Source organism: Ascaphus truei, chromosome 1 (assembly GCF_040206685.1).
Source record: "Ascaphus truei isolate aAscTru1 chromosome 1, aAscTru1.hap1, whole genome shotgun sequence".
Classification (NCBI taxonomy): Eukaryota; Metazoa; Chordata; class Amphibia; order Anura; family Ascaphidae; genus Ascaphus; species Ascaphus truei.
In genome coordinates, this window is record NC_134483.1 from 476,864,606 (window position 1) to 476,881,470 (window position 16,865).

At 43.9% G+C, this 16,865-nt stretch overlaps 2 protein-coding genes across 2 annotated transcripts in view; one reads left to right on the top strand and one right to left on the bottom strand.

The window, feature by feature from the left end:
• The window catches only part of LIAS (lipoic acid synthetase), a 28,971-nt gene extending 18,882 nt beyond the window's left edge, over window positions 1-10,089 (bottom strand). Inside the window, exons 1-2 of the mRNA XM_075567799.1 lie at window positions 9,931-10,089; window positions 4,546-4,712 (exon numbers count right to left, since the gene is read on the bottom strand). Coding sequence (XP_075423914.1) covers window positions 4,546-4,712; window positions 9,931-9,972 — 209 coding nt within the window. The 5' untranslated portion in view covers window positions 9,973-10,089. The remainder of the gene's footprint in view (window positions 1-4,545; window positions 4,713-9,930) is intronic.
• A 97-nt stretch (window positions 10,090-10,186) lies between these two features.
• Window positions 10,187-16,865, top strand: part of RPL9 (ribosomal protein L9) — a 13,094-nt gene continuing 6,415 nt past the window's right edge. The window contains exons 1-5 of the mRNA XM_075567811.1: window positions 10,187-10,254; window positions 12,099-12,145; window positions 12,228-12,343; window positions 13,631-13,726; window positions 14,038-14,170. Coding sequence (XP_075423926.1) covers window positions 12,100-12,145; window positions 12,228-12,343; window positions 13,631-13,726; window positions 14,038-14,170 — 391 coding nt within the window. The 5' untranslated portion in view covers window positions 10,187-10,254; window position 12,099. The remainder of the gene's footprint in view (window positions 10,255-12,098; window positions 12,146-12,227; window positions 12,344-13,630; window positions 13,727-14,037; window positions 14,171-16,865) is intronic.

Here is a 16,865-nt window from a genome sequence, read left to right on the forward strand (position 1 = left end):
AATGATTCTCTTGCACCTCTTATTGGTGTGCACGGCTCCCTCTCTTGTATAAAATACTGAACTTGAATGTCTAATGCTACAAATATTAGCAATCAAGAAAAACAGATTACGTAAGCTCAAATGAAGTCATGCCATAGACGTTACAAAATGCTCTCACGGGCATATTTCACCTATCTGACAAAGACTCATACGGAAGAAAGCCTGCGAGAACGTGATCTACAGAAGACGACTGATCTGGAAAGTGACAGTATCGTGCAGACCGCTATCACCGAAGCTCAAGGTGAGAGAAAGGAGCTCTTGCTGGAGACCGCATTACAGCGTTCCAGCGCATCCAGGCATTCAACAAGGTCAGCGCGATCCAACGTATTTAGCACAAGCGCTACCAAGGTGCGAGCTGCCGCAGAGGCTGCACGTGCCAGGGCCGCATACAGCCGGAAAGAGGTGGTCATAAAATTACAGAGCCCGTATTGAAGAGGACGAGCAGAAGGCCGCTGCTGCAGCCACTGCAGGTGCATGCCTACGCGAGTAGGATGGCCAAGTTGGAAGTGAACTTAGAGGCCTTGTGTGAAGAAAGGGAAGTTGCCACTGCTGAAGCCCAAGCCGAGGTCTTAGAAGCTGCCGCAAGACAGGATGGTGGGAAGAAATAGCATAATCTGATAGCTTCAGAAGACCCAGCCCAGCGCACTAGAGACTATGTAATGAGCCACGCTGTATGAACGCCAGTTCACCATCTCTATCTGAAGAGGTGAATATCACAGATCCCAAAGCTATGGAGAATCCACAGGAAGTAGACACTGGTTCTCTAAAGGCATACGCTACCTGGGATGGCTACAGCTACAGCTGTGATAAACACGCACGCACGACAATGGTCTCGCAATCCAGGTACGCACACACAGAAAAACACAGCTCCTCACACTGATCCGAAGTCATCGCACATCCACCGCAAAGGAGACACGATGGCAAGGTTCCTTCCAGCAACCACCATTGCGCAAAGCTCACACTCTGCACACATAACAAAGACGCACGATCAACCCATACAGTCCAATTCTGCAAACTTAGATGGCGGACGGAGCCACATACCCGAACGTAACCGCCCATATCCTCCACAAAACCAATACAGTAGACTGAAGCATCAGGCCTAACAGACATGGGCAAGTACATGATCCGGCGTGATCTGGTCAAAACAGGACTTACCCACTTCGACGACCGTCCAGTGAACTACAGAGTATGGAAGTCTACATACAAGGATATAACCAGGAGTCTGGACGTCACTGCAAGAGAAGAACTTAACCTGCAAACCACATGGTTGGGGAAAGAATCTTCAGAGCATGTGAAGAGACTCAGAGTAGCAAATGTAAACCGCCCTCAAGCAGGTCTTGACTTAGTATGGGAAAGACTAGAGGAGTGCTCTGGCAGCCCACAAGTAATTGAAGGTGCACTTTTAAGGAGAATTGACAACTTCCCCAGAATTTTGGTCAAACACTATACAAAGTTACGAAAGCTCAGAGATCTGCTGCAGGAATTGGAGTCTACAAAAGCTGATCAATCTCTACCAGGTCTCAACATCTTAGACACCGCTCGTGGAGTGAAACCCATCTTGGATAAACTACCTCATAACCTTCAAGAAAGATGGACCTCAACAAGGTTCAAGATACTAAAGGGAGAAGCAAATCGCCTTTCCTCTCTTTTCATTCTTCTTAAGCTTTATTCGTGAATCAGCAAAAACAAAAAACGATCCCAGCTTCGCCATAGTTACACCATCTGGACCCAATGCAAGCTACCTCAAGAATGAAGGACCGGTGACAAGATACGGTAACACCAGAAAGCCCACTATAAGAGCCTGCTCCTCAACCAGAGCTACTTATTTGGTAGGTATAGGTCTCTTCTACTAGTGTAACTGACAGGGTGGGGTTCTCCATCTGTCATATATTGCAGTGTATCTTGATCTACCTTAATGAGAGATTTGGGTCCCATTATAGGGATCGTCCGCCATGTATTGCTTGTGGGAATGTAGGTGTCCCTTACAGAGGATGTTATCCCCATAATACAATGCCAAACGGAGGTGTTCGTTTCTGTGCTCCATGATGAACTTACTTTTCTTTACCTACCTGGATGCTCTTCAATTTAACTGAAAGGACCTCATGTACTGCCTGCACTTAGTTTGAACAGTTTGTGCAGTGCTGGCATGCCCACAGTGACACATATGAACTGCTTATTGCCATATCTCCGTACAGCACGATTACAGTGGGGTATACTAGAGGTGACCCCCGCTCAGCTAGGGGGGAACTGAGGGAAGGGGGAGGAGGTGCTTCTCTGGGCTAGACAGTAAATACTAAACCAGTATACCACGATGTAACTATGTAAGTATAGATAAACACGGTTATTGGCCCTCACCCCCCCTACTGGATAATATGATAATATTCAAACACTTTAATAGAAAAAAAAAGTTTAAAGAATGGAGGTGAAAAACGGCGATCGACGCATGAATGACCCTAAGGCCTCGGGCATGGTGCCTCGGGCCTCGCTGAGCCGTGCTCCTGCTCTGCCTTGCCTGCTCAATCTGGTGCCTTTTTGCGTCCTGGCAGGCGAGGCAGTGAGCATGCTGTGGGGGCGGGGCAGAGGCGGGGCTAGTCCCTCGTTCCCATTGGATGTTTGCGGTCACGTGACCGCTCCTCCGCTCCCCTCAGCGCGAAAATTTAAAACCTGCCCGTCTGCTGAAAATTTCTGAGCCTCCACACACATGTGGAAGCGGCTCAGCGCGGTCTGCTGTACCGTGTCCCAGGCCTAAGGCAGCAAAGACACATGTAGCTATAAATGCTGGGGTCTATAAATATAGTGTGGAAGGCTGTAGCGTACAAATAACCCTACACGATCCACATTCAAATAAACTATATAAAAAGGTAGCGTAGCCATAATCAACGGACTAAAAGGAGCTCAGGTCAACTAGTGAATGTACACCTATGAATAGTAAGGTAGGTGAAATCTGAAACATATATATAGCATTAAGTGGGGATCAGTATACTCAAGTGAATAGCTTAGTGTACAGATGGAAGTACCACTAGTAAAAGTGTATGGAACAATAAATAGCCTGAGGAATCACAAAGTGAGCCCATAGGTGACTAACATTCACTTGATAAAGAGCAAACATCATTGTGTACACCCACACCATATATACCTGTAGGTGGCTTGATAGCAAGCGGATATACATACTGGACAGGGTATGAACTCTTGGCGGTGTAACTAAGCCTAGGAAAAGACAGAGTTCCCAGGTAGGAAAGTATACCTTTAAGAAAAGTTCAACAGATGCATAGTCAGCCTGATATGATGGAAGTGTGTTAACACATAGGGATAATAACCAACAAGCACCTAGCATTTCGATTACATGGTGCCAGTCCCTACCAGGTTGTCAGTATACTCGGGATTGGTGAGAAGCGTGTGTCCCTGCATACAGTTGCTATGGCGAGTGGGGTACAGAGGTGTCCCTATAGACTAGCGGAGTGTAAAGGCAAGTGTTAGGTGTATATTCACACAGGGGTCGTGGTAAATATGCCTTTTGAGATGAATAGGTATTCCCTGTTAGAGCACAGAAGATTGTCTATCACTCCCTGCTCTGCCACAGTAGAAACAGCTTAATGATGGTAGGTCTCAGAGCAGGCTGACTGAATGGTTCTCAGAACCGTTTGTAACGCAAGTATCTAGCATGGAGGGATCAGTACTCTCTAAATCTGGGAAACAGCAGAGGTACAGCCTACTTAAATGAACTACAGACTTAGATAGAATGGATCTATATTGTGCATACAGTTGCTAATATGTAATAATGCCACTTGGGATAGCATAAGCAATATATCCCTACAGGTAGCAGTCAACGAGCACCTGACAGCTGTGTGTAATGAAGACACAGTGACTGTGTAATGTAAGGCTAAGTCCATAGTGACTTTAGCCGTGCTGAGGCTGAGGGAAAGCGTGTGCTTTCCCTGGCCTTAGTTCGCGCGCCGTCCGGGGGCGTGTTGGGGGGGTTGGGGGAGGGGGCGCACCAGTGACGTCACGGAGCTGGTTCGCTCTCATTGGGCGAACCGCTCACGTGACCGGCCCTGCGCTCCCGTGAGCGCGAAAAACTTGGTAAGACCTACGCTTCCGCACGCTTGCGGAAGCGTGCGCGAACCCCCGCTAAAGCCGCTCTCATTGCGGCTGCAGGGGCTCACTGCCGAGCGTAAGCGCGCCGCTGACCATGCCCGAGGCCTTAGTCCGGATACTAATAATTTTCATACAGATACATTGTATAAATACATCAATGGTAGTAGCTATTACATGCTAAATTAGCTATATGGATCAGTACCCTCTATATAAGGCTGCCTGTATAGTTAAAAACCTTGTATGATGTGTAAAGCACATTTATACGGTCTTGGGTGATTCAAAGCGAGACTGCAACAGAGCATGGGCTCCCAGTTCAGTCCAGCATAGCTGGGCATACAGTGTGGTAATATGGCCCTGCGAACAGCTGATTAGGAGAGCAGAGACACTCAGTGAAGTCCATTGCTCACTTACCGCTCTCCTTTCTGTCGCTTTAAGTTGCCTTTGTATTCGGCCCACAAACTCTTGTCTATTAAGTCCCCCGATAAGAAATCCTGCAGGTCTGGCCCATTCTGGATAAGATCCTTCTTTTCATCTGGTAAACTGCTTAATGTCATGTAAGGGATGTTGTATCCAGCCAACTAAAACACAAAATGATTCAGGTTAGTGACTAAACAATGCAGTGCAATGCTGCTAACATACGATCACACAATCAGGTTTCTACATTTCTGGACATTACCTGACAAACAAACGTCAGTGGGAGGTAAAAGCTGGACTGTAATATATACCTACTGTAAGCTGCCCGAGAAAAGCAATTCCATAGAAATACAGTAAGATTTACTCCAATCAGGAAACGGCTGTCTTGTCACATTGTACGGTAACCATTAATACAGAGGCTAAATATGTTTTACTTACTACCCAATGTCTCAGAAAGCAGGGGTTGCTAACTCCAGTCCTCAAGGGCCAGGTCTGGTTTTAAGGATATCCCTGCTTTAGCACAGGTGGCTCAGTCTCTGCTTCAGCTGATTGACTCATCTGTGCTGAAGCAGGGATATCCTTAAAACCTAACCTGTTGGAGTCCCTTGAGGACTGGAGTTGGACACCCCTGGGGTAGAGCCATTATATTATAGATTAAGTATCAGGAGGCCTATAATGTAGGTCAAAGTTCCAGTAACAATATTGGTCCTGGAGAAAAGCAGATTCAATGTAGGTTGTGATAAGTTTTACTCCTTCATAGAGGAAATGATAATTTCCAGAGCTTTTGAAGCCTCATAGGTTTTTTCTTCATGTGTACGGTGGCAGCGAAGTTAGAAGGAAACATATATATCCTAAAATGATGAGTAGGGATGGGGGATCAAATCTATAGGTAGTCTCTAAGTAGGGGGGTGAGAAGATCTGTATAACATTAGCAGGAGCCAAGTATACTATATAGAAGTCATAAGTGGATGAAAATAAACGGTGTGAAGAGGTGCCAGTCTGTTATGCTTACATCTTCTCTAAACTGTGCACCAGGATGTGGATTCAATGTTGCCATAATGTGTCAGAAATCCAGTATCTTTATTTAAGTCATTATCTTTTGCGTCCAGAAGTTCCATTTATTTTAATTCATGTTCTTCTCGCCTGTGTATTTTACATTTCCTTTGAGAAATTATACTGTTTAGTCCGACAGCGAGTCAGTGTTTGGTAAAAGAGCTGTCCCACCGTAGTGTAGTTCTTGTATTGATGTCTGATATAAATTAATCGGTGGTGATTTATCAAGGTCTGATGGGCCTATTCTGTTTCTTCAACATAATTCATATTAGTTCATTTTCTACATTTGTAAAATACTCCAGATTGCTGGATCTGCAGGGGTGCAATCCTTGTATACTGATATTATTGTTCTGAGCCTTGATGATGGGGGTCTCTGTACATATATGTTTGCATGTTTTGCGTTTATTTTGATTGTTGGAGTGTGTTCGTTCGTTTCTGTATTCTGGTTAGCTGCCAGTCTGTTTTTGATGAGCATTTTGCAGAGATTGGAAGGCCACTTGTAGGCCATATGGGTGGTTCGGGCACAACGTTTTCAGTATTTATTTCCTAGAAAGCATAGGTTGTATGACTGATATTTGATGATATCTTTTAGTTGTGTGACAATAGGGTTGCAAGTTATGTTAAGTGATATCTGTTCAGTTTTCCTTTTTCCCTTTGTACTGTAGTAATCTTTTGGGACCTTTATGGCTCGTTCCATGAAGGCATTACGAAACAATTGGAGTAATTTATCCATTGCGCCAGTATCAGAGCAGATTCTGTGTTGTCCGAATGTCTGGTTGAAAATTGCAGATTTTTTGGGTGCGACTGCGGGTAGAAGCCGGTTTTATGTCATATCTATACCAGTGTGTGGGTTTTATGGCGCTGGTTCTTTCAATGTAAATTTATTTTATGGTGGTTGTAGTGTACACGAAATTAACTTCTTTGGTCGAATATTCCAAGGTTAGTTATAGAGCGGTGGAAGCTGTTGAAGTGTTTGTGAAACTGATCACCTTTGGTCCAGATGAAATTATGTCATCTATGTAGCTAGGGTACAAATGTTGGTATTTCAGAAAGTCCTGCTCTAGGCTGCCCACAAAGATGTTGGCATATTGTGGTGCCATGCGTGTGGTCTGTCCCCAAAAGATACGTTTTTGTGAATGAGAATAAATTCAATGAGTTTACGGACTGTGTTCTCATAGATGTTCTATGTGTGAGAGCTTAGTTGTAGGAACCTCTGGCAGGTAGCAATACCATCTTTGTGAGGGATTTTGATATGTAGCAAGCTGGCATCCATGACAGATAGAATTGGGGGATAAGTGGTTGATAACTTGCAGTATCATCGGGAAGGCTGTGGTGTCTTTCATAACTTTTTTGGTTGTTGTTACCAGAAGTTTTAAAATGGTTTCAAGGAATCCTGAAATATTTTCTTTTTCAGTGCCGATGCCACAGATGACGAGTCTGCCAGGCATGTGGATTTTGGGGAGTATTTAGAAAGTTTCTAGGGATGCAGAGTCTGGGATAAGTTTCTTCAGTAGTTCTTAGATATTGTTGGAGACACACATAATATAGAGTTCGAATCACTTTCTATAATCTGCAGTTGAATCTTTAGCAAGGTATTTATAATATTCAAATTTACCCGGTTTCAAAATTTTTGGTCGCGTTGTCGCTCCGTCGCGCTTACTATAAGCGCTTGCGACGGAGTCAATGTATTTGTCTCGGAGCATCGTCGCGTCGCAAGGCACTATAAGCGCAGCCTTAGGCCTCGGGCATGGTCAGCGCCCTTGCTGAGGCGCGCTTACGCGTACCAGTGAGCCCCTGCAGCCGCAATGAGAACGGCTTTAGAAGGGGCTCGCGCAAGCGTGTGGAAGCGTATGTCTTAAGAAAAATTTAGTTTCAAGCGCTCACGGGAGCGCAGGGCCGGTCACGTGAGTGGTTCGCCCAATGAGGGCGAACCAGCTCTGTGACGTCACTGGCCCGCCCCCTGACGGCGCGCTAACCAAGGCCAGGGAAAGCACCCGCTTTCCCTCAGCCTCAGCGCGCCTCCGCACGGGCCACCATGGACTCAGCCTTAGAGTTCATCTCCACTCCTTCTATTCAGACTATGATAAATGTTTCCTGGTAGCAGTGCTGTAAAAAACACATAAACCTGCGCCTCAAAGAAATAAATGTCTGACCGAATATAGTCCAAGTCAAAGAGCTGGGATGAGTTCCAAGGAAGTATCTTCAATGTAGTCTCAAACAAACAAACATAGAAGACGACAACATGGAAGAAAAAAAGAGAAAAAGATCATAGTGCACCTAAAAACAAATAATCACTGATAAAGTATGCAAAATAAGACAACAGTTTAATACAATGAATAAAAATATAAAAAAACAACAAACACTTGATTGTTGGGCAAGAAACACTTATAAAGCAATGGCATCCACTTTTTTTTTTTCTTCCATGTTGTCGTCCTCTATGTTTGTTTGTTTGAGACTACATTGAAGATACTTCCTTGGAACTCATCCCAGCTCTTTGACTTGGACTATATTCGGTCAGACATTTATTTCTTTGAGGCGCAGGTTTATGTGTTTTTTACTGTGCTTATTGGTTTGTGTGACCTGTTTTTTTCCTAGCTGCCTCCACTCCAACATTTGAGAGTGTATTTATATATGTTAGTTGCTTAATTGTCACTATTTTTATTTTTGCATTAGCGCTGTTCCCACTGCCCTTCCCCTTTATCTACTGGTAGCAGTGCTGCCACAGTACACGTGAAGAAGAGAACTATGGGGTTTCGCTGTAATTTCAGCTATGAGGAACTTTAATGTTGGTCAACTAAAAGGTATCACAGCCTATGTCAAAGGAGGTATTCAATTAATACTAACAAATATTACAATGTCAGGCGCACCAAAAACATAGATTGTAAGCTCCATGGGGCAGGGACTGTGTCTGCAAAATGTCTCTGTAACGTGCTACATAAAACTAGCAGGGCTATACAAGAACATATTATTATTATTATAATAACAGTAATAATAACAACAACAACAACAACACCCCTCAGTGGCAGGAGGTGTATAATAATATTACCCATGTCAAGAGGTGTATAATAATAATAATAATAATACCCGTGTCAGGAGGTGTATAATAATAATAATAATACCCGTGTCAGGAGGTGTATAATAATAATACCCGTGTCAGGAGGTGTATAATAATAATAATAATACCAGTGTCAGGAGGTGTATAATAATTATAATACCCGTGTCAAGAGCTGTATAATAATAATAATACCTGTGTCAGGAGGTTAATAATAATAATACCCATGTCAGGAGTTGTATAATAATAATACCCGTGTCAGGAGGTGTATAATAATAATAATAATACCTGTGTCAGGAGGTTAATAATAATAATAATAATACCCATGTCAGGAGGTGTATAATAATAATAATACCATTGTCAGGAGGTGTATAATAATAATAATAATACCCCTGTGTCTGGAGGTGTATGATAATAATAGTAATACCCATGTGACGAGGTGTAGGATATTAATAATAATAATAATATCCCTGTGTCAGGAGGTGTATGATAATAATAATAATAATAATAATAATACCCATGTGAGGAGGCGTATAATAATAATAATACCCCTGTGTCAGGGGGTGTATAATAATAATAATACCCCTGTGTCAGGAAATGTATAATAATAATAATAATAATAATAATATCCATGTCAAGAGGTGTATAATAATCAGTGTTCGACAAACCTATACATTTGCTCTCCCCGGGCGAGTGGATTTAACATCGTGGCAAGCTCCTATTGGCCCAAGCAGCACATGTATGGTACTATGTGGCGAGTAGATTTTTTGGTGATTTGTCGACCACTGATAATAATAATAATAATACCCATGTGAGGAGGTGTATGATAATAATACCCGTGTCAGGATGTGTATGATAATAATAATAATAATAATACCCATGTGAGGAGGTGTATAATAATAATACCCCTGTGTCAGGGGGTGTATAATAATAATAATACCCCCGTGTGGAAATGTATAATAATAATAATACCCGTGTCAAGAGGTGTATAATAATAATAATACCCCTGTGTCAGGAGGTGTATAATAATAATAACTCTGTGTCAGGAGGTGTATAATAATAATCATAATAACCCCTCAGGGGTGTATAACACTATGTATTATAATAACCCGTCAGAGTCAGGGGGTGTATAACAATAATAATTGTTACAATAACCCAACTATGGGGTATATAACAAAACAACAACAACAGCTCCTATATGACATGAGCTGCCACAGGCTACGGTGTACACTTGTACGTGACGGTATCACATAATAATAACTTCAGTGCTATCTCACCCCGCGGCTCCGGAGCAGCGCTGCACCCCTGCGCAGCATCATACTGCCGGGGTCAGACCCCAATGACCGGGAACAAGGGCACACACCGTACCACACTGGTTCACCCCTTCGGAGATCGACTGCTACGGCCTGGCACGGAAACTAAGGAACAAGTGGCGTCTATACAAGCACGTGACACCGCCGAATTCACTGAACAACTTCGGCCGGCCATCGATTGGTTGGGTCTACGTTCCTTGCGTCCTCTTTGGCTGGTGACCCTGCGCCGCCGGCCGTATAAAACCGTGATGACGACACGTGCCTTCCCTTTCCTCTGTCACCAGCGAGGTAAAGATATGGCGCCCGTTTGCGAACTTCTTGTAATCCGGCTCCATCCTGCGTGCAAGAGGGCGAAGCGGGACTCTCCCATCCGTGGCACGCCGCCCCGGACTGTCCCGTAGCCGCAGAGCTGTATATGGTGTGAGGATGTGTGCCAGAAGTTGGTATAGCAGGGTGTTTGCCGGCTTCCCCCGCCCCCAGGCTTTACCCGGGCCTGCTCGGGAGCAGAATCGTGATAATATCCGACTCCCAGCCTTCTTTCCCGGGAAAAAACTATATCTGCTGCCTCTCCGTGTTGCTTATCTTGCCTGTGCCCAACTCCCTCCCCCCTTGTGCGTAGTAATGTGCAGCTCTGCGCTGGGATCTATATGAAGTGTTGCACTCGCATGGGGAGTGTCTGGTCACTGGTGTCCTGAGACTGAATGTACTGCTCGGTCAGAGGGATACTTGGCTGTGTGAGCAGTTCAGGGGATTGATGTGCAACATTGGTGCTGGTAGTGTCAGTGTGTTGGGGGGGGGGGGGGGGGGGGTCTTGATGCACTGCTTTGCAGGTAGTGTTGCTGGTGCCTCTGCAATTTAGTTTCGCATCTGAGAATTTGTGTTGCCTGGTGTATACGGCGCGTTTTATCTAGTATTTACCTCTTGGGTTGATTGTATTTGTTCTTGGACTGCCCGGGTATTACTGCTGTGATGGTTATTTTTATATATATATATATATATATATTTTGGTCCCTGCGTGATGTGAATGGAAGGTTAACAAGTTTGGTGCTGCTGTATGCAAACTATTCTCCAAAAGTTGGCCTAGTTGGTGCTAGATCTGCTTCCTCTTGGGACTGCAGTGCGAGTTATTTGTCAGCTTTGTCTAGATCTTGCTTGGTGTACTAGCAGCAACTTAACTGAAACTTTTTGTTTGACCTTTCTCTAGGGCAGTGGTTCCCAACTCCATTTATCAAGAACCTGCAACGGGTCAGGTTTAAAGGCTAACCCTGCTTCTGCACAGGTGGTTCAGGCAAAATGATCGTCATCTGTGCTCAAGCACTGACATCCTTAGGCCTGGGACATGGTGCAGGGGAGCGGCGCTGGGCAGCGCTGACGCTCACGCGCTCCTGCTCAAGCAGGAGATTTTTCTTGTCCTTGCATGAGCATCAGTGAGCGCGCTTGTGTGCCGGGTGGGAGGCTTTCGGAGGCAGGGCTAGCACGTCACGGTGCCGACGTCACGGACTGCCATTGGCTTCTGGCTGTCACGTGACCGGCCCTGCACTTCCCTCAGCGGGAAATCTAAGGCTGAAATTCCACAAGCCTCCGCACGCCTGCGGAAGTTCCGTCTAAAGCCGCGCTGATAGGGGTAATGTTTCGCCTCAGCACGGTCTTTTTGACCATGTCCGGGGCCTTATCCTGACCTGTTTGGGGTTTCTTGAGTAATGGAGTTGGGAACTGCTGTTCTAAAAGGTGGTAGCCTGAATTCAATGGTTGTACCCAATTTTGTATGTAGCACTTTTTACTTTCCATCTGTATGTGAGCTCCATTATCTTGAGCAGTTTTGGTCTAATGGAAAATGTTAAATTGGGCAAATTGACACCGCAACCTCTTTTTGTTCGGAAATAAGATTGTTCCTAAATGTATATATGCATATATTTAAAGATTGGCTTGTTTTTGTTATTTAATTGTTACAATTTGAATATCTTTGTTGGGCCCACGCCACAATTTGGGACCCTTTGATCTAGCTATTTAGCCTATAGCTTCTGCATTCCCATGTTAGACCTTGTAAGAAAACAGTTACTAAAAGTGGTCGGTTATTAAACAACTTGGTAGTCGGGCTGGCTGTAGTTTGCTAATAAGCTTTTCTGTTTCAGAATGAAGACCATTCTCAGCAACCAGACTGTGGACATCCCTGAAAAAGGTAAATATCTTTTCCAGGCACTTCTTGCTTTCTTAATGATTTTTATGAAAGTGTTGATTTTTACCTTGTCCCTTTCTCACAGTGGAAATCTCCTTGAAGGGCCGCACAGTAACTGTGAAAGGCCCCAGAGGAGTCCTGCGGAAAAACTTCAACCACATCAATGTAGAGCTCTGCTTACTGGGCAAGACTAAAAAGAAGGTAAGTGAGACCGGAGCGCTGCCATTGCCTTGTCCTCCTTTTCAGTCTGATCTGGACAGAAGTCCTTAAAATCACAGTACAAATTATTATTTTTATAAACTTGTATACTAGACTAGCCCTGTCAACACACACACTGTGTGTGTGTGTATACACAAACAAACAAAAGGAACAGTGATATTAGAGAAGGTCCCAGTGAGTACAAATATAGAGGAGCAAGTAGCAAAACATTTAAAATGTACAGTTTCTAATAACTTGAGGTAATAAAAGTTGCACAGTATGTAAACATATAACGCAATAATTCTATATAGATTTTTCTAATATACAGTAGTCACTGTAATAACGACCAAAGGGGGGGAGTGCCAAATACAAGTTCAGTGACAAAACACAAAAGTTTCACTTGTGCGCGTGCTCAGTAAACGCCCTTTTTTTTCTAGACCGGTTCCATTTTTATTTTTTTAAATAAGTTTGCAGTTTAAGCCTTACCATCACTTGTCATTGGTATTTGTTTTTCGGTTAGTGAATTTTGGTGCGAATAAAAAATTTGGGGTGTTAAGAGCAGTTTCACTTAAAGCGGCAATAAATGTTTCATTTTGTTGTATATATTTATTTATTTTAATTACAGGATTGAAGCTTGGGGTCTCCGGAGCTGGACTGTTAAATTCAGCTCTGGGGACTCCCTGCTTCCCTAGATACTTACCTCCATAGTTGTGCTGGTATCTGTGCAGCCAGGGAACTGTGTGCCTAACGAAATGGCATCTTTTAAGTGTCCCGCTCATGCGGGCTGATGGGAAGCCATGAAGTCATCCTGTGTGGCTTCCTATTGGTCCTTGTTGCTGGGGACTTTAAACTGTGCAGAAATACCCTCACCCCTACAGAGATAATTATCTCTGGAAGCAGGGGGGGCCCAGAGCGGAAATTAACACTGTTCAGCTCGGCAGACCACCGGCTTCAATCCTGTAATAATAAATAAATGAAACTTGTATTGTCAATTTAATGTGTTAAACATTTTTGTGTGGATTGTGCAGTAAAACCCATACAAGAGTTGTTGGGGGATATTACAGTTGCATAATTGTGTTGGCTACCTGAAGTTTAAACTCCTTGGTGCTAGAACCTTTTTAGGAAGGTTTTAGTCCCCTGTAAGTCTAATCACTGGGATGCCGAACGATTTGTTTTGTGTTGATATAATTGTCATCGGATGGTTATGCTAGGTACATTATTTAATTCATTTCAAACTGTAATTATGGGTTATGGTTGGGAATCTCACCATATCATGTCCTATCTTTCTAGCTCCGTGTTGACAAATGGTGGGGTAACAGAAAGGAGCTGGCCACAGTGCGCACCATCTGCAGCCATGTGCAGAACATGATCAAGGGCGTCACGCTGGTAAGTTGTTACTGGAGTGAGCGCCATTATAATCACGCCGCAAGCGGATGTTCAACCTATGCTTTGTAATTGATACTGAGGGAGTGATGGTTATTGGTGGTTTGCAGGAACATTTTTTTTAACTACATCTCCTGTCACTTGGCCAAAACTGTTATTTTTTAACGATTTACGCCCTATGCTAAACTGAGCTCTCCGCATTTTTGTGTGTGCGCATGTTAAGTATTTGTGTCTCTGCTATCATGCCCTGTAAGAATTCTGGTGCGTGTATTATTTCTGATAACATGTTCAACTATGTGTCTTTGACTATATAGGGATTTCGTTACAAAATGAGGTCCGTGTACGCTCACTTCCCCATCAACGTCGTCATCCAGGAGACTGGGTCTCTTGTTGAAATCAGAAACTTTTTGGGTGAAAAATACATCCGCAGGGTGCGCATGAGAGCAGGTATGTGAGAAAGGGTGTTTGTTACATAGTATTCAGCGGTAGGTGTCTTTAATACATTAGAATCTGCAATGTTTCCTCCACTAAAGCCCAAGATACCTTTATACTTGGTTAGAGGTATACCCCCATATTGGGCACCTTGGGGTTGTTCATTGGGAGTGGTACCTATCTTAACATAGACACATTTCGTAGAGAACCAGCATGAAAACCTAATGGGCAATGTCTAGCCTTTAAATGCTGAAGCCTGGTTGGCATATGAAAGTAAAACCACATGAATGGCTAACTTTCAAAGCTGTGTTATTTTCTTAGACCTATGAATATATTTTAAAGTACAGAGTAGTTTATAAACCAACCTTAGGCCGTTCTTATAGTGACGCCGTCGCGAAAACTGGTAGCCGGCAAAATGTGCTTTTTCAAGGGCTGTCACGTGACGGCACTTGAACTAATCAAATTGCCGGAATTACGAGGCAACACCACTCAGCGAAATATAACTTTCACCGGTGGCCATCGACCGCACTATAGGCACGGCCTTACAAAACTCTGGGCGCCAAAGTTATTTTACCAGACGACTTGAATTTGTGGACCGGTGTATACTGTGAAAATTGTTTCCCATGAGGCTAATAGCCAACCGTTGGTCCTATCTGCTGCTATAAACACTGGGCTGTCATTGTTTAGATGCAAGTTCACAAGATTCACTGAACTCAGTTGTTTGATAAATATACTCAAATTCTTTATTAAAGTAATGCTTTTGGATCATCTCAACAATGTTTTTTCCTGGCCCATGAAGGTCACATGCAATGGTAAACACAGCACATGGTGTCTGCCTTATTTTTTAACAGCATTTTCCATTGTTTTTATTCAGAAGCCAGTCCTTGCCCTGTAAAGTGTACAAACAAGTTATGGTGCCAGCAGCACAGTGACCAAATTTAAAGCTATGCACATTTTAAACTAAATTAATTAAAACCGCCCGTGGCTGTGCATTCTCACTGATCTAATTTTAGGATATGTAATTGGAGTAGCTACTAGAAGCATTGGTGATTGGATAGCTGGGCTGCAGTCTTCATATAATTGTTTAATAAGAGATGTAAAATAAAGAAAAACCTGGCGCCAAATAGTCAGTGGAATGTCCTGTACTCCTCAAGGGATCCGCACACTTGCTCGACAGACCATGCAAAGAAAAGAACACAAACAAACAAAAATCATAGCGCAACACTGTAGGGTAAGCAGTACTGCACTAATACACACAAACAGTTAAGAATCCTAGCGACTATTAAAATAATTATTTATTAAAAAGAACTATGCCAAGACCGACAATGGCAAATACAAGGATTTGTTTGATTTCCCTTGAAGGAGCACAGACAACAGTGAATCCACTGTTTCAGTGTGCAGAAAAAATAGTGACATCTACGAAACGCGTAGGGCTAGTGGCACAGCCACTATTTGACTGACTTTGGACGTTTAAGGACATTTGGCCTTGGAGCCCAACTTTCCCTTCAGCCTGCCAGCTGTTCCTTTAAGGCAACGGGCACTATCGCGCGCGGGCGCGCAGAGACTTCCTGTTGCTCCGTAGGAGGAAGTGAGGCGTGTGTCTACACGCGGTGCAGAGCTGTGGACCCCGCACACCAGCCCCCACGGCCGGAGCTGTTCCGGTTACCATCGTAAGGACTGACTGGTGTCTGAGCCGCAGTGGAGCAGAGGCATCACCCGCCAGGGAGATCATCTCTACCTAGGACTTGTTCCTACCATGCGAGTTTAAACCTTGCTGTATGTAAGTAGGGCTCCAATTTTTGTGCTCCGGATGACCTGCGGTTCCTTGTATTTGCCATTGTCGGTCTTGGCATAGTTCTTTTTAATAAATAATTATTTTAATAGTCGCTAGGATTCTTAACTGTTTGTGTGTATTAGTGCAGTACTGCTTACCCTACAGTGTTGCGCTATGATTTTTGTTTGTTTGTGTTCTTTTCTTTGCATGGTCTGTCGAGCAAGTGTGCGGATCCCTTGAGGAGTACAGGACATTCCACTGACTATTTGGCGCCAGGTTTTTCTTTATTTTGGTTTATTCTGTTAGTACTGGCAGTATCACCGGGCAGCCATCCTTTATTATAAGTTTTTTAATATCACACTGTGTATTACACTTTAGCGCTAGTTCACATTTTTTTCTTCACCATTTTAATAAGAGATGTGCCTTAAGAGCCAATTCAAGACTATCATCTCCATGCAAGATATTACAGGGAGAGAACATCTAACAGATGTATTTGTTTATATTCGGATCCTCACAAGACCTGGAGATTGACACAACGGCTGTGATAATGCACTTGCTATGAGTTACTTGAATGCCTTCTATTACACTCCTGTACATCTCCCTCTGTGCCATATGTAGACGCATATTAAACTACAAGCTATTCCCTGTGTATCGCAATAGCTGAGTTCATGTACGCCTAATCGTAAACCACTTTAAGGCTATGACCCCAGTCCTCCCTGCTGCACGCGCATATGGTGCCGACTACAGGTGCGATCTGTATGGGACCACGGGGCCATGACAGGGCATATCTGCTCTGCCTTTGGCTGCGCACCCACCTTGTCACGGGATGACAAAATTCTTGTCCCTGCTAGCGTATGAGTCACAGCGCTTTGTGTGCCCACGCACAGCCACTCGGGCCTGTCTACGCTGTAGCACACGACGCCGTGACCACCGGGG